Raw genomic sequence first — 23192 nt, 5'->3', positions numbered from 1 at the left:
TAATGAATATAATCCAGACGTTTGGGTAAAGTCCCTATGTGTACATCTTATAGTAGGATAATAACATGATTGTGAATTTTTATTGGTTACTTTTGATGTGGGAATATAGTTAGGACAAATTGATAAGGATTGTGCATATTTGTCTTATCTGTCACACAATCTCTGAATTAAATATTAACATTAAAAATGTTGTCACACCGGTGGACAATATGTGGGACTATCACACAAAAAAAGTTAATAAAATGCTAAATAAATAAGGAATTAGAGCGGGACACATTCTGTTTTGAGTTTTTCACATATTAAGCAATATAATTATATGTCATTTGACATGCATTTTAGAAATATATTTTTTTCCACTTTGGATTTGAGTTCACGTCAACCACCCATATGCTGTCTTGAGAAGAAACATTACTTAAGAAATAAGTTTTGTTTTCTGAAAAATGACTAACTAATTAGACTGAAAATATACTGAGTTAGAAAATCCTTTTTTGCAGTGTACTCTTCATGACATGTCATGACATGCAAGACCAAAAGGCATGTCAGCTTGACTAACAACTGTTTGGCCTGCTGAGCAAGTTATCAATACTTCACACAACTAGCATATTGTCAGGTTGTGGAGTGTTTTAACCACACCAAAATTTGTCAGCCTGAAACACCCTGTGTGCACAAAGCACTTAAGCAAGAAGGTTAGCAAGTTTAGCTACAGTAGACTTATTTTCTGAGTAAATTACTATATGGTTGTGTAGAGATGAAAAGTTCTTGATTTAAGCAATAAGGTACATATTTATGGATAAAGAGTGTAGCTAGCAACTCATTTAGCTGTGATTATGCTCACAATGTTGCCTAGCCTCAAATGCTATAGTGCTAAAGCTAAAATGTATCTCGAATGGACTGTGGTCACACTAAGATAGAAGTGTCTGTCAAATACATGTATGTAGCTGTAAATGTGAATTATTTTAGCTCAACAACATCCACGCAGCGCAACACAAGATCTGATTTTCTAAAATAGCAACAAAAGCAGCATTGAGCAAACAGCAGATAAGGGCAAGACCCACAGACTGTGAATGTGAGACCATTCCCTTCCCCCGCTGCTAAAAACACTGCGAGCAGGATTATTCAGCGAGATAATTATATAAGAGAGCACTCAATCCCAATCGACTCTCTCCCTCCCGCTGACTAGCTCTCTTCCTCTCGCACGTAGCTTAATCTCCTAACAGGCCCAAAGGCTGCACTTCATGTTTTACGCCCCCTCCCTTTCCCTCTATATCCTCTCCTCTCCTTCACAGACGTCTCTAACAATAAAGGGCCTCCTACATCCAATATAGAGCAAATCATGCACCACAAACTGCCCTGTTTCATGCAGATGATCCGTCTCTGTCAGCCTGGAGTGGTTTGAGCACTGGGGTTTGATCAACGGGACTGTTTTTGTCAAAATGCAGTAGCTCTTGAAAGCAAAATGTGGTTTTTCATTGTCAAAGATGAAGAAATTGTTGACCTTTGGGCATCCTCTCTTAAATATTAGGGAAATGGTTTAGGATGAATACTGATTAAGAAATATATGACTTCTGATAAAACATGTATCAACATATCCTTTATACATTACAAAAGGACTGGTTTTCCTGATGCATTATTATTTATACACTCCAAGAAAAAAATCTGTGGAAAAACGTCCTGCCAGAGAATTATTACCTAGTACTTTATGGACATTTCCTTCAACCTTAAAAACCAGTGCAATGCGTAAATCAATATAGCGATAAAACACCTGTGAAATAATCAATACGGAAAATTCCTTCATAATAACTGTATCTGGGTTGTATTTCTTTGAATTAGCTTTTACTTTAATATTTTCAGTTTTCATTTTTTAGTAAATTTGTTAAATGTGTTTGTCATTTTATTACTTTTTTTTATTTCAGTTTTAGTAATATTTACTAAACTCCTAATATATTTCAGTTAGTTGCCAAGGCAACATTTCAAATTTTCTTCAAGTTAAATTTAAATTATTTAAATATAATTTTTATTTTATTTCGGTTACCGAAACAATTACTTAACAATCAGTAACAATGCCTTGAAGGCAACGCTGCCATTTTGGATTCTCCCTCTGTGATTTTCTACCCAGCTGCAGTTACAGTTGACGTCATTTTATGGATATTGTGATTCTCACTTCTATAAATGAACCGCTATGATTCCAAGGAAACAATCTGACGGCATGAACGGAATGTTAGGTGAATCCTCAATATTTTCAGGTGTTTTCCTATAGACAGTGTTAAAGGAAGCATCACTGGTTCTCATATTAAGTTTGATTTACTCTAAACCATATCTAGATATAATTGTAGTGCACATTACTGTTCATAGTTTCACTATAGGTGTTTGTGTGGTTCCTGGATATTTTAGGCATTTTCTAAATGACTCATCTGTCATTTCTTCCACAGGAAACAGATGTTTTATGATGATCATCGTAATTATAATTATTAAAACAGTAAAAATTATGATGGTGTCTGCACAGTAAATTGGCATACATTTAAGTGCATTTTAAATGCTCACAAACCAGCTGGTTATACCGTGTACAGTAACAGTTTACAACCCACACATAACCAAAGACTGAAGCTTTAAACTAACATTTTCAGCTTTTCTGTTATGTGCAACAAGTTCCACCGCACAGCGACACACCCCTTAACTAACTATAAGCCCTTGAGTAAATAAACCTCAGCTTGCTGCAACAAGCATATTGTAATGCTGCTAATTTTAGTGCTAGTCGACACCATCCACTTTCCCTCTTTTTATACATTTCCCCCCATATTTCATTTTTGTGCCAAAACGGTTTGTGTAAAACTAAGGAGGGTTGAGAGAGAGAGATTTTGATTTCTCTCAGTGCAAAAACAGACTCTGTGTACATTCTTGCCGTCACACACTAACATGATTAGCTACAGCAACAGCCAATCAGAGAGCAAGTAGCCTTTGAAATGGCCGTTGAAGATATTAGCCCCATCCTATCATGGAAGACGCTGATGTTATCTGAGCACCTACACTGGTTGTGACCAGTAATAGTTATAGATCCAAACAAGTCCTCTTTGAGAAGTTGGTGGGCAGGACGGGGTGGGATTTGAGGAACAGAGGGAGGAGTGTTTGGGGGGAAAACAAAACACACAAGATCTTAAAGTATGGAAAAGTACAGACTTTTGAGAGTTATTTCTCAGAGTTAATGCATGGGGGATCATTGCAAAGTCTTGAGCAATAGCATCTGTTGCTGCAGAATGCAGCTAACATCAATACTTTCATTCCAGCAAGGCTAAAGCTAACATTTGAGGGGTTTTACCTGTAAGAAATTCAGACATCTACTTAATTGCATGTTTATATAAAAGAAAGTCCAAAGCAGCTCAATGTATGCATACAACCTCTCAGTTTACACTTGCAGGCATATGTGTCATTTGGGGGAAGGGCTGTTATTCTAGTCAGGCGCATGCTAGTCACGTGACTGTCTTTTTGAGCTGGCTAGCGCACTGTAACCGTGGAAGTTATTCGCACTATGATTGGAATTTACAAAGTAAAGTGTAAATATTTCAAACCATCGCGCATTCTGGTTCCTTCCCACTCAGAAATAAGCCTCCCTTTGTAATAAAAACCTCCAACGTTCATTCATCTAAGTCAAGTCAAACAGCTTGCTAATATTTTCTAACAGAAGTTAACTGGTGCGAAAACAAGAAAGAGACTTTAAAATTAACTTGACTGTGTTGAATTAATGTTTAAATGGAGAATGAATAGGCTAACAGTTGTTGGTTTACCACTCCTTCATTCACATATTAGCATTACAGTTAGCAACCCAACGTGCCTGGGCCTATAAGTGTGAGATCAGATCTTAAAAATATAGAACCAAAAAAAAAAAGAAGAGTTTATAGCCTGATGTCATTGGAGAATGATTTTAACTTACACAAAGAACTGTATTTTCTAGCTCTTTAGAAATCCATCTATTCGGCTACTGCTGCTTTAAAGGACACAGAAACTAATATGCTAATCAGAGGATCTTGTATGTGACCTCAAGAACTTGACAATCTCCACAGAATCATATAGCAACTCAAGAACCTTATATTTTCATACAGTCATGAATTTTTCTTCAAATCATGTGTTTTGTTGAGGAGAGATGTGCTACTTTATAACGGGTTAAAAAATGTTCCAACAAACATACATTGAAGAATGAAATCAAGCAATAATTAGACACCAGAAAATCAGATTTTTTGTGGGCTCTTTTGAAACACACTGGTGACATGCTAACTAGCACATTCAACATCTTAGCATTAACAACATGCTAAAAATCAGTAACACTTTACACAGGTCCCATTTGCTAGCATTAGTTAATGCATTAACTAACATAAAATAACAATGAGCAGTATATTTTTAGCATTTATTAACCTTTGTTAATAATAGGTAATAAACTCTGGATCTTAAAGTGTTAGTAAATTGAGATTACCATTAACTAAGATTAATAATACAAAAATTAACCATGGTTTTGTGGATAAACAAATGGTAAACAGTCAAAAACATTGTTACTACAATAAAACCATGGTTCATTTTTGTAAGTATTACTCATTCTTAGTTTTTTTAACTAATGATAATAACGTGAAAGCTTTTTGTAAAGTGTTACCAAAACATCTTGGCGTCATGACAGTCCCACTTTATTTTCTCTAGAAAGTCCCCAAGTTAATACGCGTTATAAAGATTGATGGCCAAAAAAAGGACATAAGTTTTTAAGCAAAACAAAATGGCAGTTTCAGGGGACTTATGTCACTGCAGAACAGCTGCTCCATTCCTTCATGAGCTATAGACACCAGCTGTGATGTCACAGTGAAATTGGAAACCGCAGCGTCCTGTTTATGCACTGAACAGTGTTCATGTCTATAGTTCACACATACGGATGTGCCGCAATGCCTATAGAGATCAAAACCACTGTCAATCAAACACAAAGTCAATGGAACAATGATTTTTGTGAACACACACTAGCTGCACAAAGCCAAACGGTTCCTCTAGATTTATAGGGTTTCATCAGTACACGGAAATAACAGTGTGAGATGTTTGCACTTGAACGTTTCATTCTTGGCCTTCGCACAGACTGACGTTAAACACCTTCCAGTGCCAACTGACCCGAACTTGTGTAACTAAAGAGTGTGTCATGCTATAATTCACCCACAAACACTATTCTAATTTAAATTAACTGCAATAAAGCAACAACAACAAAAAAGTGATTACAAACGGAAAAAAGTGACCGTTTACAACACCTAAAGTTATATATATATATATATATATATATATATATATATATTACTTGTACACAAGCTAATTTTAACCCAAATTATTACAATTAAAGAATCCTTTAATCAAATAAAGAAATCTTAAAGGCCCTTTTGCACAAGTTAGTGGAAACTGCTTGAGTCTGCAGATAAGGGTAAGAATAAACACTAGTGGTCAAATATCACTATCATTACTCAATACTCAAGGCCGAAGAGTTTTCTCAATCACCTTCACACATACAAACACGCATTTTCCCCACATGTAAAATGCAGCTAATGAACAATACTTCCTGAGAAACTAGATGCAAGAATGCCTTTAAACACAAAAACAGTTTCCTATCATTTCAACCATTTGTATGATCTTCTGGGCAGAGCGTACTAAATGATCTTCTGGCACGAGCATACATAAAAAGCACAAAAGTTGGTTTTTGACAAAAGAACTCTGTGGGCTGATTCTGTGGTTTGGAGAAAGTGAGTGAGGAGGAATGAAAACAAACACTGAGGCCTGCTGTACTAGTCATGAAAGTATCATCACACCACCCTCTAGTGGTACAAACCAACATTTATTCAATCGAAAACATGTTTCAATCATACAAAGAGAATATGCATTAGATGCTGTTATTTTGAAGAATAAATTACAGCTATTAAACAGAATATGAATGGGTGCAACAATGTCTCTGAAAACCTGTTTTCTGTAAGAATTGTTCAGGTCTTCAGCGACGGCCTCTGGCGTCTTTTGGCATCTCTGTGTTTCTTGCGACACTCCTGTTGGTGGGAAAAACAGCTGTAACTTCATGTCATAAAAACTGCTCAACAAATATCTGTACTTTCAAATGTCAAACAACCATTTTAAAATATGGTAAACTAGGAGTCCACAATCTGTTTCAAGCCAAGAGACTGCGCATAAAATGTTGCATTTTAATAATATGCACATATTATTATTAATAACAATATGTACATACTATATTCAAATGCATTTTAATGTCATATACATGTGCATTTACATTTTACTTAACATAGTTTAATGTGGGAGGGACAAGGATGCATTTAGCTTTGTTTGAAGTTAAATTAATATTTTATATTATCCATTTTTTCCCATATAAATCACTTATACAAATCAAGTACATCTCTGAGTGACGTCCTCTTCTCTTCCCAGGCTTCCCTCTGGTCTCCAAGTTTTCCGCTTCTACAGAACATTCCCGGCCCCTCTGATGAAAAAAAAAAAAAAAAAATTCATATGCAGATCCTTTTAAGGCACATAAGGTACATTGATAAAAAAAACCCCATAAAAACCCATTTTAATTTACCCACACACAGGCATGAATAATCCATCAAATATGCTGCTGTTATAGTTTGTTTGTGAAAATCTTTAATTAATCATGAATATCTTAAGTTGTCAGGATTATAAATGAATCATTTAATAAAGAAAAACAGTTTAAATCTCACCTTTTAACCGTTCGTCCTCTTGATAGAAAAAGAAAAAACGCTTTTTTGATGGTGTTGGTTCCCTGCACAAAATATAAATGAAAGTACAACACTGTTATATAAATATACTGTAATCAAACAAGAAAAAAACTAAGGTTTTCATAGAGACCTTGAAAGAGAGCGAGATCTTCTATATTTGTACTTCATTTAATGTTTAAGTATTTGATGTTGTAGTTCTACAAGGCACATATTTGAAAAGATTTACAAATAGATTAATTTTAATGATAAATATAATTACTCTGTCATTTTGCTGGAAGCGGATTGGTCCTCCTCAACCTCGTCCACGCCTTCCTCGTCTGAACTGCTGTCCTGGAAACGAGGGTCCACTTGCCAAGAGAACTTGGCTCCTTTTAACGTCTCTATTTTGTACTCGTCTGATTGGCCAAAAAATACAGTCATTTTATACTTGAACATAAAACTGTTAAATGTGGTATAATGTAAAAGTGATTTCAGAACAATAAAATAAAAATTAGCTGCATAAATAAACAAACAGCAATCCTGAACGAAAACGATTGATAAACCAATGGCGAAAACCAATATCCAATGATCTAGCTATAATAAAACTAGATGAATTGGATGTAAATGATCAATGCACCTGTCCTAGTGGTCGTCTCCGCAGCGGCGTTCTCGCCAAAGAAGGAGAACTTGAATCCGCCTGATGTGTCTTCATAGGCTTCAACATTAGAAGTGAAGGAAACTTCCATTGGCGTCATTATATCTTCAGTCTCTTCTGCCTCTTTGTCCCATGAAACTGTCTCCTTCTCGTCCTGGTTTTCTTTGGACATCCCGAAGACCTCCTTCAAATCCGCCGCCACCTCAAAGTAAATGTCCTTAGACACCTCAGGGAGTTTTTCAGCCTCTTCACGTTTCTTTCGTCTTGCCGCTTTGCTGTACGACACCAAAAACGCAAATGTTAAATGACGCCATGAGGAGCAAAGTTAACTAAAATAGAGTTCATAATATAATACCTTTCTTTCTTCGGCTGCTCGATCTTGGACTCAAAAGCGGCGTGTTCCTCTTGTGTTGGGTCGTAATGCAGACTCGAAACATCTCTGCAAAGACAAACAAGATACATAAACTCTTTTTAAAAAACATATGAAGAAAAAAAGGTGTGCGGAAAGAACATCTGAATACAAAGTCATACTTGAATGTCTTGGTCTTTTTGGTGTTTTGCGGCTGTATGCTTGTGTTTAAAATGCTCTGGAGGATGTCTAGACTTTTCTTTTTCTCTTCAAGAAGTTGTTTTTCTGCATCTTTTTCTGGAGCCGCGGCATCTGAAGTTTAAAAGATTGAAACCGTTGAATAATTCTCGCATCAACCACATTTAGGTCCAAGAACAGACTCAAATAAATCACAAATCACAAGTTACCTTTTTCTTCAGTCTCATCGTCGCTTTCCAGAAATCTCGAATCGATCTGGAATCTCGAATCGGTTCCGAATCTAGCCTGCAGCTTCATGAGCTGAAAACAAATGAAGAAAGATGAATGGGAATTCATTAACAAAATCTCTATCCTGAAAGAGTCTTAATCCAAACCTTCTGCCCAGCTTTGCCCTCAAACTGAGGCTTTATCCGGAAACCATCATCCTCAGCACCATCATCCTCATCTTCACTGTTGAACAGCTTGTTGCAACCTGGCTTTTTGTTCTGCTGTAGAATTATGATGAAAATAAACACAAAGAGCATGAAGAACAATTCAAAGAGTTCAACTTCTAATTCCAATCTTGGTCCATATTTGCCTTTTCTTTTGACGTGGACGCTTGTTGATCATCGGGTTCAGAATCGTCCTCGAAAAGGCTTTTTTTCTGGCTTGTTGGTTGTTCTTCTGGTTTGTTTGTGGTTTCGTCCTCTTCTTCATCGGAATCAAACACAATGTGTTTGCCTTTGTTCGCTTCCACCTTATCCTGAAAAAGATCATGTTAGAGTAAGTGGCACTAAAAGAAAAGTTCGATTTAAAAAAAAAATTATTTTAAAAAATAGGGATGCAATGATATTAATATTCAGGCCAGTCAAAAATCTATGAAATCAATCAACAAAAAAGTACAAAAGCTAAAGACAAAATAAAAAAATCTGCACACTACTGAAGCTTGAAAAATTAAAATGATCTATTTATTATGTTTTCGTCACACAACTTTCCAGTCAAACAATGTTTGTAAGCCGAAGAAGGTCATGTGATCGAAAAATCTTTCATTTTTTTTACATTTATTACGTTTCGCAAGCTTTAATACTGAGCAGGAATTCTCTTTTTTCTTCTGTATAATTCATTTATGAATAATGTAAAATAAGAAATGGCCAATATTAAAATTACACACTATTTTGTGTGAATAAATTAAAATAAAAGACTAAAAACACAAGACTAAAGACTTATACATTATAATGCTGTGATGTCTAAATTCACATGGAAAATTTTAAAATGATTAATTTTAGTTTTAATGTACATTATAATGTACATCGCAACATTATAATGTACATCGCAACATTATAATGTACATTATGAAACATGAAAAAGATAGGGGGGATTTGGTATCGGGAAAGGTCCGTGAGCCGGAGGCGCTGCCCACGAGGCTATCTGCTAAATTAAAAATAAAATAAAATCTAAAATAGACCAATAACCAATATGGTACAGATGCATAGTGAATCCCTTAAAATTCAGCCTTTTCCTCATATAAACCATATTCAGACGATGTTGAGTACAGAGTACAAGCTGTATGGACTAGTTTTATACAATAGTTCTACTCACCACGCTGGAAAGAGCCCCCTGAATGAGTTTCTTCTGCTGTTCGGTCTCTTTCTGTCGTTGCTCTAGCGCCGCAAGACGTTTCTGGTTGTCCTTCTGTTGTTTCTGAGCGTCTATGACAGTTGAGTGAAGAACTGTTGAATGCGACTCAACTTTCTCCTGAACTTTCTTTGAAGCGACTGGTTTGGAATCCTTTGGCTGAGGTCTGGACTTCTCATCATCACTAGTCTCCGATTCCTCACTAGAAGAGTCACTACTGCAGGATCTGGAGGGATTCGTCTTCTTGGGTTTGATTGGGGTGTTTGAGTTAGAACTAACAGTCTTCAGTTTGGTTTCAGGGTTGGTTTTTATCGATTGTGTCACTGAGGACGTTTTAGAAGTGATGACTTCAGAACTATCTTCTTCCTCGCTGCTCTCTGAGTCACTACTGGAAGATCTGGAGATCTTCGTCTGCTTGGGTTTGATTGGGGTGTTTGAGTTAGAACTAACAGTCTTCAGTTTGGTTTCAGGGATGGTACCTACCGACTGTGTCGCTGGAGATGTTTTAAAGGTGACAACTTCAGCACTTTCGCCGCCTTCTTCGCTGGTTTCCGATTCTTCACTAGAAGAATCATCTTCTGATGATTGGTTCTCAAGTTTCTTTGAGGTTGATTGTACCTTTAAATTGGACGACTTCTGTAGAGATGGACGGGTTGAAGACTGTGGTTGACTTGTATCTTCTGAAACGCTTCGTTCTTTCAAATTCAGGTCTTTGAGTCTTTTAGGAGATTCACAGTCAATACTCTGAGCGACTCTTTTCAAGATGGGCTCTGGACCTCCAAAGAGATCCTTTGTTCCAATGAAAGCTGGAAGAGATACTTTGGTCACCTGATTCTTACTTTCTTTGTCAGGGGTGTAGCCTTTAAAAAGCGAAGCTAGAATATCTTCAGGGTTAATACCTCTTCTTTTGAGTGGTGCACTTGGGGTCTTGATTTCTTCTGTGGGTTCTTCTACACTTTCATCATCTGAAATCACCTCTGTGTTTTTAGCTAGCTGCTCCAAGTCTGCTAGGGAGAGCTCTAAGCGGCAGCATTTCCCCATCATGGCTTCATATTCAGAATCTATGCTAACATCATCTTCAGATACCTCGTCGCTACCACCGTCAGATTCAGACGAAGATTTGTTTCTACTGGATTTTGCTGGGGAATCTTGGTCAACTTGTGTTTTTTGGGTCTTTCTCTGGGTTAGTATTTCATCGGTGTCCGCTGAATCGTAATCCTCATCCTCTTTTGATGTAGTTAATAGCCATTTTTCGCCATCTTGTTCTGCTGTGCCCCAAAAAGCATTAGATTTAACAACAAAATCATCTCCGACCACCTCCAGGTTGTCATCGTCATCCTCTGCAGAGGTTTGTTTTGGGTTCCTCAAATGTTCTTGAGAAACCAACATCCTGATTTCGTCTTCAGAGTCAGCATCACTGTTCAAAACACAAACTGGCCTTTTAACAACAGGTCTTTGTTTTCCTGAGAGTCCGTTTTGTTGGATCCCCGTTTTGTTCTCGTTTCCAATAGCAGCCGCATTAATTCTATTGCTCTGAGCCACATTGCTAAGAAATGAACTCAAGTCTACTTTAGGTCTTTTGGGACACGGTTTCTGCTTTGGAAACTCTCCTCTCCTTTTCTTACTGATTTCATCATCTCCACCTTCCATCTCCCATGTCAGCTTGGACACTGATGTGACGTCGCCCGCAGTCTCCAGTCTCTTGATGTTATGGCAGTGTTTGGATGGATCATACTTGAAGATGTACTCAAGAGTTAAGGGAAGATTATGAACTATTTGGAAACCATGACATTTTGTTCTGTATTATGATCCCAGATCTACAACTTTGAAAAAAGATGACACTGCACTTAAGAAAACCCAATATGAGCAGACAAGAAAAAGTGAAGATGACATAAAAAAAAAAAAAAAAAAAACACTTTTCAATGCAAAAATGTAGCTTGGAAATTGCAGCTGCTGTTTATAGATTATGGACTTTAAAATAAGTTTTTAGCAAGCAAAACAAGAAACAAGCAAAAGGGCACTTCTACACATGCAAGAATCTCTGCAAATCTTAGTAAATCTTCCTTAAAACCAATAGAATAGTAACACAAAGGATATTTTGCTTTTTCCTTTACATTTGAGATTCAGGACAGGAAGGACCCTCCCAAATTTACTCACAACCCAATCCTGGAAGAGTGGAGAAACACAAAACCAATGTTAAATCAGCATTGGGCCATTTTTACAACTTGACGAATGTTCCCAGCTATAGTAAATTATGGACACAGACCTTATGCCCAGGAATTTCTGTCCCTGGAACAGCAGCTTTCATGTGGAAATTTTCAACACCGGCTGCTTTAAGTGAGTCTACTAATTTCTCCTGAGGGATGATCTTTGGGGTATTGGTCTTTTCAACCATTTGCTGTCGTTCTTCAGCAAGTCTGACAAAAAAAAAGTAGATTAAAAGTCTATGATTGGATCATTATTGCACTGATTACTATGTTTAAAGCATGTTTTATGTTTGGGATCAGTTCTTCCAACCCTAAGTGATGGAGTGTGTATCTTTTCATTTCTTAAACAACCATGTAAGAAGACACATCATGGCCATATTCCAGGAAGACAATGTCAAGATTCATCAGGCTCAAATTGTGAAAGAATGGTTTGAAGGAGCATGAAGAATCACTTTCACACATGAAATGGCACCTGAGTCCAGACCTTAAATGTTGTGATGTTATTTCCATCAAGAGGTGCATCAGTTTTTGGTCAAGATCTTGTATTTACAATGCAAGAGTCAAGCACTCTGTAAAGTCACCTCCAGCACATCCCAAAGACGTTCAATGAATTTAAGGTCTAGACTCAATTCATGTGTGAAAGTGATTCTTCATGCTCCCTCTCAACCATTCTTTCACAAATTGAGCCTGATGCATCTTGACATTGTCATCCTGGAATATGGCCATGATGTGTCTTCCTACATGGTTGGTTAAGAAATGAAAAGCTACACACTCCATCAATTATAGTTAAAAGAGCTGTTGCCAAACATATAACATGCCAGAAACTGCAATAATGATCCAATCACAGACTCTTAAGCATCTGCCTATTTAAATCCAAACAGCTGGGCAGTGTATAGCAATTCACAAATATATAATATAGCAAAATGTACACACACACACGCATACTTACGTATGTAGAAAACTTTCCTTTGCCAGCTGAATGAGCAAAGTTCCACCTTTCCATGTGGATTTATTTAAGACACCTATACCTGTATTAAAAAACAAATGCACAGATTGAATTACTGCATGACACAGCAACACTCTTTAAGTAAAATTTTATGTTAAATAAATGCATGTACATCTTTTGTATTCAGCATCTGTGATGTTTATGTTGATGTAGCCAAATGTCTTCAGAGGAGATCCTGTAAACAGATCACAAAGATAATGCACAAATCCTGAATAATATTGAATGGGTACCCCCAGTGAATGCAAAAAAAGTTAATTTGGTTTTCATCAGAATTCCTACCTTGCTCATCTTTCCTTCTGATAATTTCCACATCTGACACATCCCCAAATTTCCCAAATCTGTCTTTGAGGTCCTTCTCCGACACAGTGTGGCCGAGACCTCCAATGTACAATCGCTTCATGGCCAGATGTCACGCAACCAAACCCTCCTGTATATCATCAAAACACACATAACTAAACAAACAGAAGTCTCCATCCCAGACAGACTTCAAAAGATACATGCATAGTATACAGTTGTTACAATCTACAAGACTTGACAGTAACAAAGCTGGATTCAATTTCATATAACCATTGTGGGAAAAAAACCTCAAATGTGCGGCTTGCAGAGCATGCTGGGAGGCAAAAGAACCACCTGGAGGATTTTTGTCAGTAACAATGAACAGCTTTACTGCACACAATTACAATTATCACAAAATGTTACAAATAATAATTGTTGCTCAAGGAGGCATCTCAAAACTTGGTTATCCTTCCCTCTTTAAATATTCTATAATTACAATTATTCAATATTATGAATAAATTATTCAATATATCATTTTTTAATATGATATTCACCTTGCAAGGGTATAACTTAGGAATATAACTAATGTATATCAGTATAAAATGTACTATTTGCCTTGTACACAAACGTAAGCAGATTTTTCAATAAAAAGAAAATATTTGAACTGCATTGCAAAAAAATATAACAACAACAATTTTCAAATTATGTAAATTATGTTTAAAACCATGAGACACATGGACATATGATTATTACAGAAGTACAAACTGTATGATCTGAATTTCCCCAATGCCATACTTTAACATACATAGTTAAAGAGTTGCTAAAATATTCCCCGAGGAAGAATATAGTATTAATGTAAACTCAAAACACACTTACGATCATGCCAAAGATTCACATGTACATGCCGATGTTACACTGTAACTGTTCCGCTGTGACACCATGGACGCGTCTTCTTTGGTTCCGTTTGGGAATGTAACACAATGCAATGGAAAGTTCCATTTGCAAAATATACTCACCGAATAAAGATTATCAGTATTAGACAAATGTCCAATTTATCCTATATAAAATGAATTATACGCAATAATAAATGGGTCTATAACAAATTAACCTTATAATAATGCTATTTAGATGAACATGTAAATGTTTTAAGTTGTTTTTGGACAAGGTTTACCCATCCAGTTCTCATTTGGTATGTTCCGCGTTGACGCGGGATATAGTTGAATCCGTCAGAATCATAAAGTCGAGCTGTTTACCTTCAGGAGAATATTAAAGTAAGTTTATTCCTTTAAACATTTGGTTTTAAGATTGATATAAGTTTTACATGAGGTATTAAGTCCATATAAGGCACAACAAACAGATTTGTACCATAACTTTTAATTTTTTATTATTATTTTTACGTCAGTGAAATCTCTTCTGATTGATGGCTATGTTTTATTGTCAGATCGAGCTCCTGTCATCTGATTTACAACAAAACATCGTTATGAAACTATATAAAGGTTTATAATTAACATAACTTATAGCTGCAGGATTATTTGTCCGTTTGTAACGTTAATTAAATAAAAGCGTTTTTGACTTGAACTGCTGTGAAATTATTTTCCGTTTGTTATATATTTTGTTGAAATATGTTATTAATATTAATTAGATAAGTTAAATTTCAAGGTTCGTGTCTTGAGCTGATTAATTATAACCTTTGCATCATATTAAAAATACTGGCATGCAAATGTTTACATAATGTTATTATATAAATTATGACGTTATTGTGTATATATCATGTAATTAGTCTCTCTTTCTCTCTATGTATTTTCATAAATTGCTTTTTAGTAGATTGAGGAAGATCATGGAGCAGAAATATGAGGAAGAGATTCAGATGATCCAGCAGGAAATTGAAATGCTGGAGGCTGAACAGGAGGAGACTTTACGGTCCATTTTCATACAGCATGGAGATCGACTACAAGAGGAACTGTTAGCACCTTTCTTTGGATTTTGTTTAGTGTCATATAGCAGCGTAATCTGTTAAATGGACAAAAAAGAAACACCCTGTCTGCCTGTGGTGTGAAATCTTTGTAGGAGAACCTCAATGAAAATGGTTCACTTGAAGATAGGACTAAATTAATTACATTGAAGTTTCAACACTTTTTTTTTTCTCTTTCAGAAAGTCAATCTGTGAGGAAAGAGAAGGTGGAGGAGCACATAAACGCGCCCTTTCAAAACTCCTCACGGAAGTCAGAGAACTGGAGAAAGACCTCAGACGACAGAAGGAAATAAACGGGATTGCTCTCAATGAGTGTTTTGTGAAGACGTTACACAAAAGTGAGGTTAACTTGTCAGACCTGCAGGCATATTTAGACATTTTGCTCTTAAATACAAAATAATTTATAACAATTTTAGCATTTTAATTTATAAAAACGTGTTATTAACTTCTGTTGTCTCTTCAGGTGAAAGAAAACTTGTACAGCAGCTCAGACTTTCAGGTCACTGCAGTGTACTGTTGTTCCAGGTTGAATTGGCCGTGACTGAGATTCAGGTACAAAGAAATCACTAAGTATTTATGCCTGCACTTAATAGTATTAACACAAGTATTATTTATTCAAATTGATATACCTTTTCAGAATGCACGCAAAAATGAATAACTCTTCACAAAGCAGTGTATTTTAAATCCTCCTGTCAGATGAGTGTATAATGATTGCATACTTTAGGACTTGAGGCATACACAGCCCTGCATCCGTTTGAAAATCCTTAGTGATAATTTGTTTAATATTTTTGGGGGTTTTTTCCAACAAGGCTCTGGCCATAACACTTTTAAAGTACATTTTAAAATGCTGTAGATCAGTTACTATTTGGTATTATTCTCTAATTATTAGTGGTGCTTCCTAAAGCTCATACTTATGGTTAAAGGTTTAAACAAACCCCTAATCATAAGTATTTCACATGTCTGTATGATGCCTCAAATCATCTGGCTTGTTGAGAAGTGAGGTAAGTGATCAGCATCATAATTTTTTGTATTGGCAAGCACCATTACATTTTTCTTCAGAAAACGTGTAAAATTAGAAAATTACTGAGATTCTCACATAACACCATCCACTTCATGCTTAGATTATTACAACCAGTGATGAAGTCTGTACCTTTTATTTTATTTTACTCAACACTAGAGGGCAGCTTGCCTCCATTTTGACCATGACTTTTATTTCAACATCAGAGATTTATGCAGTAGGTCTTAAAATGTCTCTTATGGATTGGACTCAGCATTTATAGTTTTATTAGTTCTTCTTGCTTGCTTCTCTGAAATCTTCATTACAAGCATAAATACATCTCTTTGACGCACCTCCTTGGACCAAACATTTACACTGGTGCATTAAATCATGTAGAACAGACTTGTTGGTTGGTGATTGATGGCACTCTTAAAAATTGAGATTTTAAACTGGCAGCCTGTGGGAAGATCAAGATGTGTCTCTGAAGATGGTGGTTTTATTAGTGTTTGAACATCTAAATATGAGTCTCAGTAAAATTTAAGTTTTATTTAAATTTCATCCTTACCATGAGAATAGTGGAGAACAAATTGTATTTAAATTTCATCCTTACCATGAGAATAGTGGAGAACAAACTTGACCCGTTGTTTAAAGCATAAAAAGATGTGAAAGCAGATTATTGTTACAGTCTTCACAACAAAAAAGATTTTTTCCGGGAGAGAGTCACGGAAATCCCAATAGCCCTCAGTCTCATGACAGGTAAATGAATAAATGCGTAAATGCAGACCTAGTGAAGGCTAAAGAGATTATTTATGATCTTGTTTAACTCTCAGTATCTTTTTACAGGAGGATGATGCTCTTCTCAGGAGAGTTACAGAGCTCAATATTGTTGTGGATGGTGTTGAATTTAAAGATTTCTCTGCGTTTGTGTCCAGGTAAAGTGATGATTAGTAAATGCTTTAAAGGAGAACTCCGGCGCAAAATGAACCTTTGGTCTAATTACACATTGTTACCTAGTCAACCGTTATCTGAGATTTGTTTTCATGATTATCGAATGTAAATAGTTTTATCTCTAAAAACAGTTTAGCCTATAAAGCTAGTATAACGCTAGTATATTGGGCATAGATCAATGACAAATAAAAATCGCTTGTTAATACCACTAACAAGGCTCAAAATAGCCCCACACTAACACGGTAGCATAATGAGGGTCCCTACCTTCAAACCGAAGCATTGAGAACTTTGTCAGTGTCCAGACAGTTTAATAAGAAGATATTTTAAACATACAGTCAACTTCGCGTATACAGGCAGGAGCCATCTTTGAAATACAGTCTTTACTAGTCGATCTACGAACGCCGATCCAAGTGCGCTGGTGAGATGTGAACGAGCTATAAGTTGTGATAAGGTGAGCGCGAACAGCAGGCTTGGATCGGCGTTCGTAGATCGACTAGTAAAGACTGTTTTTCAAAGATGGCTTCTGCCTGTATACGCGAAGTTGACTGTATGTATTAAATATCTTCTTATTAAACTGTCTGGACACTGACAAAGTTCTCAATGCTTCGGTTTGAAGGTAGGGACCCTCATTATGCTACCGTGTTAGTGTGGGGCTATTTTGAGCCTTGTTAGTGGTATTAACAAGCGATTTTTATTTGTCATTGATCTATGCCCAATATACTAGCGTTATACTAGCTTTATAGGCTAAACTGTTTTTAGAGATAAAACTATTTACATTCGATAATCATGAAAACAAATCTCAGATAACGGTTGACTAGGTAACAATGTGTAATTAGACCAAAGGTTCATTTTGCGCCGGAGTTCTCCTTTAAGACACAATATGTATGTATGATTGTTGGATTAAAATATCCGCAATTTTTACCAGTGTAACAGCCTATATAATTGCTTCACCTGTCAGTGACATCATATCGATCTAGATTACTGCAGTGTGCAACAAGTAGAGTAACGTAACATAACTGTCAACACACTCAAATGTATTTTTTTAGTATGATTGTTTTGACCAAGTAAAACAGCGCTATTACTTCACAATTTTAATTCGTCAAATAAAGTAAATGCATGAGTAGAAATTCAGCACTTGTGGCAGTTTTATAAGAGTGAAATAAAATGTGAATTTCAAGTTCAGGGAAGAAGGAAGCGGGAACCGGCAAACGTTAAACGTAACTTTAATCATAAAATTAACGCAAAACAAATAAACGTAAGGAGCGGCAGCTGCCGACAGCGGCGTATAAGCATAATTAAAGCTCTGGAGCTCCTCATGGGACTCGAGACCAGTGTGTCGCTCTGGTGTCTCAATAGCATTCGTTCCACTGGCCTCGTTCCGCTCCCACGGATCTCTGCCCAGCCCTGCTTCATACCTTTGTAACGTTAAAGGGATAGTTCACTTTAAAACTAATTTTTGGTATGTTTTAGCTTACCTCAAGGGCATCCAAGATGTAGGTGTCTTTGTTTCCGCAGTAGTTTCAATTTTGATATTTTTAGGTCAAACCGTTCTTGTCTGTCAGTCATATAATGCAGGTCTATGGTCACCACCTCAAAGAGCATGCACAGAGAAGTCCAAATTAAACATGAATGTAAATGTAAGTATACATTGATGGGCTAAGACGCGAAACGAGCGGTTTGTGTGAGAAAACGAACAGTATTTATATCGTTTTTACCACTTTAACGCACAGACCGAAGCGCCCGCGCCCTCAGATTACTTGGACGTGGCTGTGGTTACAAGAGGTAAAAACGCTATAAATACTGTTCCTTTTCTCACACAAACCGCTCGTTTCGCGTCTTAGCCCATCAATGTGTACTTACATTTACGAGTCATTAAATCATGTTTAATTTGGACTTCTCTGTGCATGCTCTTTGAGGTGGTGACCATAGACCTGCATTATATGACTGACAGACAAGAACGGTTTGACCTAAAAATATCAAAATTGAAACTACTGCGGAAACAACGACACCTACATCTTGGATGCCCTTGAGGATATCTAAAACATACCAAAAATTAATTTCAAAGTGAACTATCCCTTTAATGAAACTTACATCAGCTGTTGAGGTGAAGATAACAACTCCCATGATTCCACGCTCATTCACGCTGTCATCAAGCTACGCTTTTGTTATTGCTTTAATTTAAGCAAACCTCTAGTGGCGAAACCTACATATTGTGCCTTTAATATCTTTGGTGTGTTTTGTATTTTACTTAATGTAATTCTTTTTAACATTTGTTTTTAAAGGTAAGCGGATTCCATGGATAATTTTTACCCTTCACACAATGTTGGATCTTGCATGATTGAATCAACAGAAATCCCATTTGGAGAAAATCCAAGTTGCATAATAGGTTACACAACATAAAACCTACAGTGTAAGTAAACATCAGACAAGTGAATTCCCAGACATCATAGAAGACCGTTCTGCTTTATGTTAGTCTTGTAAAAAGATACAAATCCAAACAAAACTCCATACAAGGGAAATAAATGTATCCAGGTGGCTCATTCATTAGCCGGATGCTGAGTGAACACTGACCAGCTGTTGTTAACACAATGTGGGACAGTTACCACAGAAATCTGATTTTCTCATTTAGGACTGATTGACAAGTGTTGCAAGATCAGGTTTGGTCCCGTCTCCGGCAGATTGACTGACGGCGGTGTACTCTTGAGAATCGTACATATGAGGCAGCATTCGAGCAAAATATTAAATTTTTATTAGCTAAGAATTAGACATTCCATCGTTAGACAAAATAAGGATTGTTTATGTGTTTGAGGGGTTTTTGTTATACTTGCAGCTGAAGGATTTGTTTATACGTGGTCCAGACCAAATTAACAAATAAACGTCTCTGGTCATTAGGCATGTGGACGGTCCGTATGTGTGGAATCTGCATCTTTCTTCCATTATGAAAGATTAAATTTTATTCTGTTCTGTTTTATTGTATTCTGCTCTGTTGAACTTTCTTCTTTGTTCTGTTCTAATCTATTCTATTCTGTACTGTTGTGTTCTGCTGATTCCTTTGTGTTCTATTCTTCTAAATTCTATTCTGCTGTTAATTTTGTTATATTCTATGTAATGTTTAATGTTCTGTTGTATTTTATTGTAGTGTGTTCTATTTTTCTCTATTTTGATTTATTCTGTTCTGTTGTTTCTACTGTTCTGTTGTTTTTTCTCCTCTGTTTTGATCTATTCTCTGCTCTGTATTCTGTGGTATTTTGTTCTTTTCTGCTTTGTTCTATTTTCAGTTCTATTCTATTTTTTTCTATTCTGATGTGTTCTGGTCTTTTTGTGCTTTGTTCTATTGCATTCTGTTGTGTTCTATTATCTTAATGCTCTGTTATGATCTGTTCTGCTCTTTTCAGTTCTATTGTATTTTATTTTTCCTGTCCTGCTTTACTCTATTCTATTGTCTTATTTTGCTGTATTCTTTTATGTTCTTTTCTCTTATTCTCTGCTGAATACCATTCTTCTGTATTATATTTTCTGTTCTGTTCTATTCAATTCCCTTCTTTTCTGTTCTGTTTCATTTGTTTTGTTGTTCTATTTTTGTGGTAAAGCTCCGACAGGGCAGCTTCAAAGCAGGATTAGTTTTTTATGTTGGTGGAGTAATCTCTCTTTCTAAACTGTAGTCGGCTATTCTGCTGGTGCTATAATGAGGTTCAGTCATTTGAGTTCAGAAGAACGCTGCACCCAACATAATGATGTGTGGATTTAATGTTTAAAAGTGCTGTGTTGACGGTCCGTAACATGTCACACTCATTAAACTGTCAGCAAATGGCACCAGCAAGTCAATGACTGCCAGCAGCACCCCACAGTGTGTGTACTGTAATAAGTGAACATGTGGACCACCTCTGGACTGTGTGAGGCAAGACAGTCTGTACAGACAACTCCACCAAAGACCTGAAAGTGATGGTTGTCCTTGGTAAATTTAGTTGGTTTATCTGTTGTTGGTTTTTTAGTGTTAAACATCACTGAGGTCTGAGGTACAGTTCTGTCTTCTATTATTACTTGGACGATTACAGCACAATGCTTGCCATTAAAGTAACACCATTTGATGTTGATGCATCCAGCCTTTCACAGAGAATACAGCTGGGATTATTAAAAGGTTAAGTTATTTAGATTATGTGTTGTACAGCATACTTACAAAATACTTGAAAAGAGAGCTGAGGTTTAGGGAACATTCATGTTTGTGGTCAACTTTAATAACAAGTTTATCCTTTCATGTCTTATCTGTAGGTTCATGCTACTTGGTAGTTGTTAATTCAAAACCTTTTTTCAAACCAACAACCCTCTGGTTACAACTGTAGATCCCCTTATCTTCATAATAGCATTTGATAAAAATGCATTACACTTAAACATTTGAATTACCAATGAATTTGATTCCATTTCAGAGTTTTGTTTTCTAAAGACATGACTATAGGATCTCCTACAGTTGTTCCACTTGGTCACAAGAATCTTTTTTTTTTTTTTGGCTGAGATGACAAATTACAGTTTGAAGTATTGCTGCTGTTTTGGCGGCGGTTTGTTTGGGTCCTTTTCTAAAGTGCAGCCAGCTTCCTGGTCGCTGAATGTACATCTGGATCATATTGTCTGGTCTGAGAGTCTGTCCTGGCATGAAAGAGTCGGAAAAATACTGGAGATAATGATTCTCGCATAAGTCTGAGCTGTCTGTGCGTCTCAGGAAGACGCATTTTATAACCATTATGGCCCATGTAAACTAAAGAAGAATTTTTTGAGCACTCTTGTGGTCAGGTACATAAGTGGATTCGGGCATGTCTGTGGAGAGAGTTTTAGAGCGCTTAAACCTTATTTTTTTTGTATTATCATTACTGTATCCTCTATAGCTGTGTTTGGTATTGTTGTTCATTCCATTGTTGTTGATGTTTTGATTTTTGACAACTGTGTTAAGTGTGAAGTTTGAAATTAAGCCCGACCTCACTGATAAACCTAATGTATTACGTATTCTTGTACTTAGTACAAGATTTCATGGCAAAGGGCCTTGGCAGGAAAATGAGAAAAACTAAAGGGACAACTTTAGAGAAATTATCCAATGGAGCCAAACATTGATTTGCTGTTAATTGGTCTGTAGAGTGATTCTGGCATTCAGTATGTTTAGTCTGTCAAACTTAAAAGGTTAGCATTCTAGGAAAGCTTAAAAATTACAAGGTCCCCAATCAACAAATCTGAAATCGCATATGATGGAAATTGGCCATGGTACAAAATGAGATCTGCTGGCGAGGGTGATTTGTCTGTGGTTTCTTTTGACCAGTGTTAGATGTCAATCAAACCAGTTGTTTGATTAATGTTTATAAACTTTTAGCTAACCCAAATCCAAAAAGTGTAAGGCGTACATTAATTGTCTGGTTTTTAGATATTCTCAGGGAGCTTTTTCTCTAACTCTTGCCATTAAGCTGCTGTCTTTTACTCTTGGAGTGGGTCCATTTAGTTTTGAGAGACTTACCATTTTTCCATCACTCATTACAACATCAGCTTTTCACAGACAAGACTCGAGAGTCATGGAAAGTTGTGTCCTGTGCCACAGTTTTTGGGCCCCTGGTAAATCTATGGAAAATCTCAAAATGTCTTGTAACGTCATCCTGTGAAGGGGATTAAACACAAATACACAGTTTATCCTTCTATATTGTATGCTGAACTTTACATCAAGGAGGTCTTTTTCCTGTCAAGTTTCTCATCAAATAGTTAAAGACAGTCTAAATCTTTAATTAGAATGTATAATTTACCAAAGTGACCATTGCAATGTTGGGCGTTCTGGGGTATTAATGTTACAATATTGTCTTGTTTGCAGAATGGAGGACACAAAAGATCTTCTCTTGTTCTTCAGGACCTTGAGGACGTTCTCTGAGAGATGTGAGGAAAGGCGCCAAACGTTTCAGCACTTTAAGGTAACCAGCAATAGAAGCAGTGAATAAGTTGCTCAATCACCTAGGGATAGACGTCACCAATACTTGAGTACTGAGAAATTACAGCAATGTTTGATCATGAAAGTAATTCAAAACTCCAGTGACAGCTACACAAACTTGTCAAAAGGAAACTCAATTTAAATTTATCTGGTTGTGGGGTCAATTTTCAGATTGATTGCGGCATAGTATTCAGACTTTTGGTGTTGTTATGCAGATAATATAATTTGTATTAATAAAAGTTTGAATTAAATTTAAGCATTACATTTTTTTTTGGACTACACTGTAATTGCAGAC

The 23192-nt window shown here is 36.3% G+C and overlaps 2 protein-coding genes across 2 annotated transcripts in view; one reads left to right on the top strand and one right to left on the bottom strand.

Annotated features, from left to right (window-relative positions):
• Positions 1-5823: 5823 nt before the first annotated feature.
• Positions 5824-13994, bottom strand: nol8 (nucleolar protein 8). The gene is made up of 17 exons (XM_056242452.1): positions 13904-13994; positions 13031-13178; positions 12864-12926; positions 12695-12773; positions 11805-11955; positions 11627-11704; positions 9503-11272; positions 8502-8666; positions 8299-8409; positions 8134-8224; positions 7909-8038; positions 7733-7816; positions 7360-7652; positions 7003-7138; positions 6726-6787; positions 6405-6487; positions 5824-6044 (listed from the first exon to the last, which is right to left on the bottom strand). The coding sequence occupies exons 2-17, from the start codon at positions 13149-13151 to the stop codon at positions 5985-5987; spliced, it is 3477 nt and encodes a 1158-aa protein (XP_056098427.1). The 5' UTR covers positions 13152-13178; positions 13904-13994; the 3' UTR covers positions 5824-5984.
• A 208-nt stretch (positions 13995-14202) lies between these two features.
• The window catches only part of cenpp (centromere protein P), a 62112-nt gene continuing 53122 nt past the window's right edge, over positions 14203-23192 (top strand). Inside the window, exons 1-6 of the mRNA XM_056242482.1 lie at positions 14203-14298; positions 14849-14989; positions 15180-15337; positions 15463-15551; positions 16840-16928; positions 22784-22880. Of these exons, the coding sequence (XP_056098457.1) occupies positions 14865-14989; positions 15180-15337; positions 15463-15551; positions 16840-16928; positions 22784-22880 (558 nt within the window). The 5' untranslated portion in view covers positions 14203-14298; positions 14849-14864. The remainder of the gene's footprint in view (positions 14299-14848; positions 14990-15179; positions 15338-15462; positions 15552-16839; positions 16929-22783; positions 22881-23192) is intronic.

Source organism: Rhinichthys klamathensis, unplaced genomic scaffold, assembly GCF_029890125.1.
Source record: "Rhinichthys klamathensis goyatoka isolate OS25496 unplaced genomic scaffold, OSU_Roscu_1.1 h1tg000727l_1, whole genome shotgun sequence".
Taxonomy (NCBI): domain Eukaryota; kingdom Metazoa; phylum Chordata; class Actinopteri; order Cypriniformes; family Leuciscidae; genus Rhinichthys; species Rhinichthys klamathensis.
This window is presented reverse-complemented; position numbering and strand designations above follow the sequence as displayed.

What these genes read in the sequence shown, in the direction of transcription:
- nol8 (XM_056242452.1), bottom strand. Translation starts at nt 13,151, where the DNA reads ATGAAGCGATTGTACATTGGAGGTCTCGGCCACACTGTGTCGGAGAAG. An exon ending in GAAAAAGCAAAATATCCTTT is followed by an intron (nt 11,273 to 11,626) that starts GTGTTACTATTC and finishes TACATCTTCAAG; the next exon opens with TATGATCCATCCAAACACTG. An exon ending in CGATGAGACTGAAGAAAAAG is followed by an intron (nt 8,039 to 8,133) that starts GTAACTTGTGAT and finishes TTTAAACTTCAG; the next exon opens with ATGCCGCGGCTCCAGAAAAA.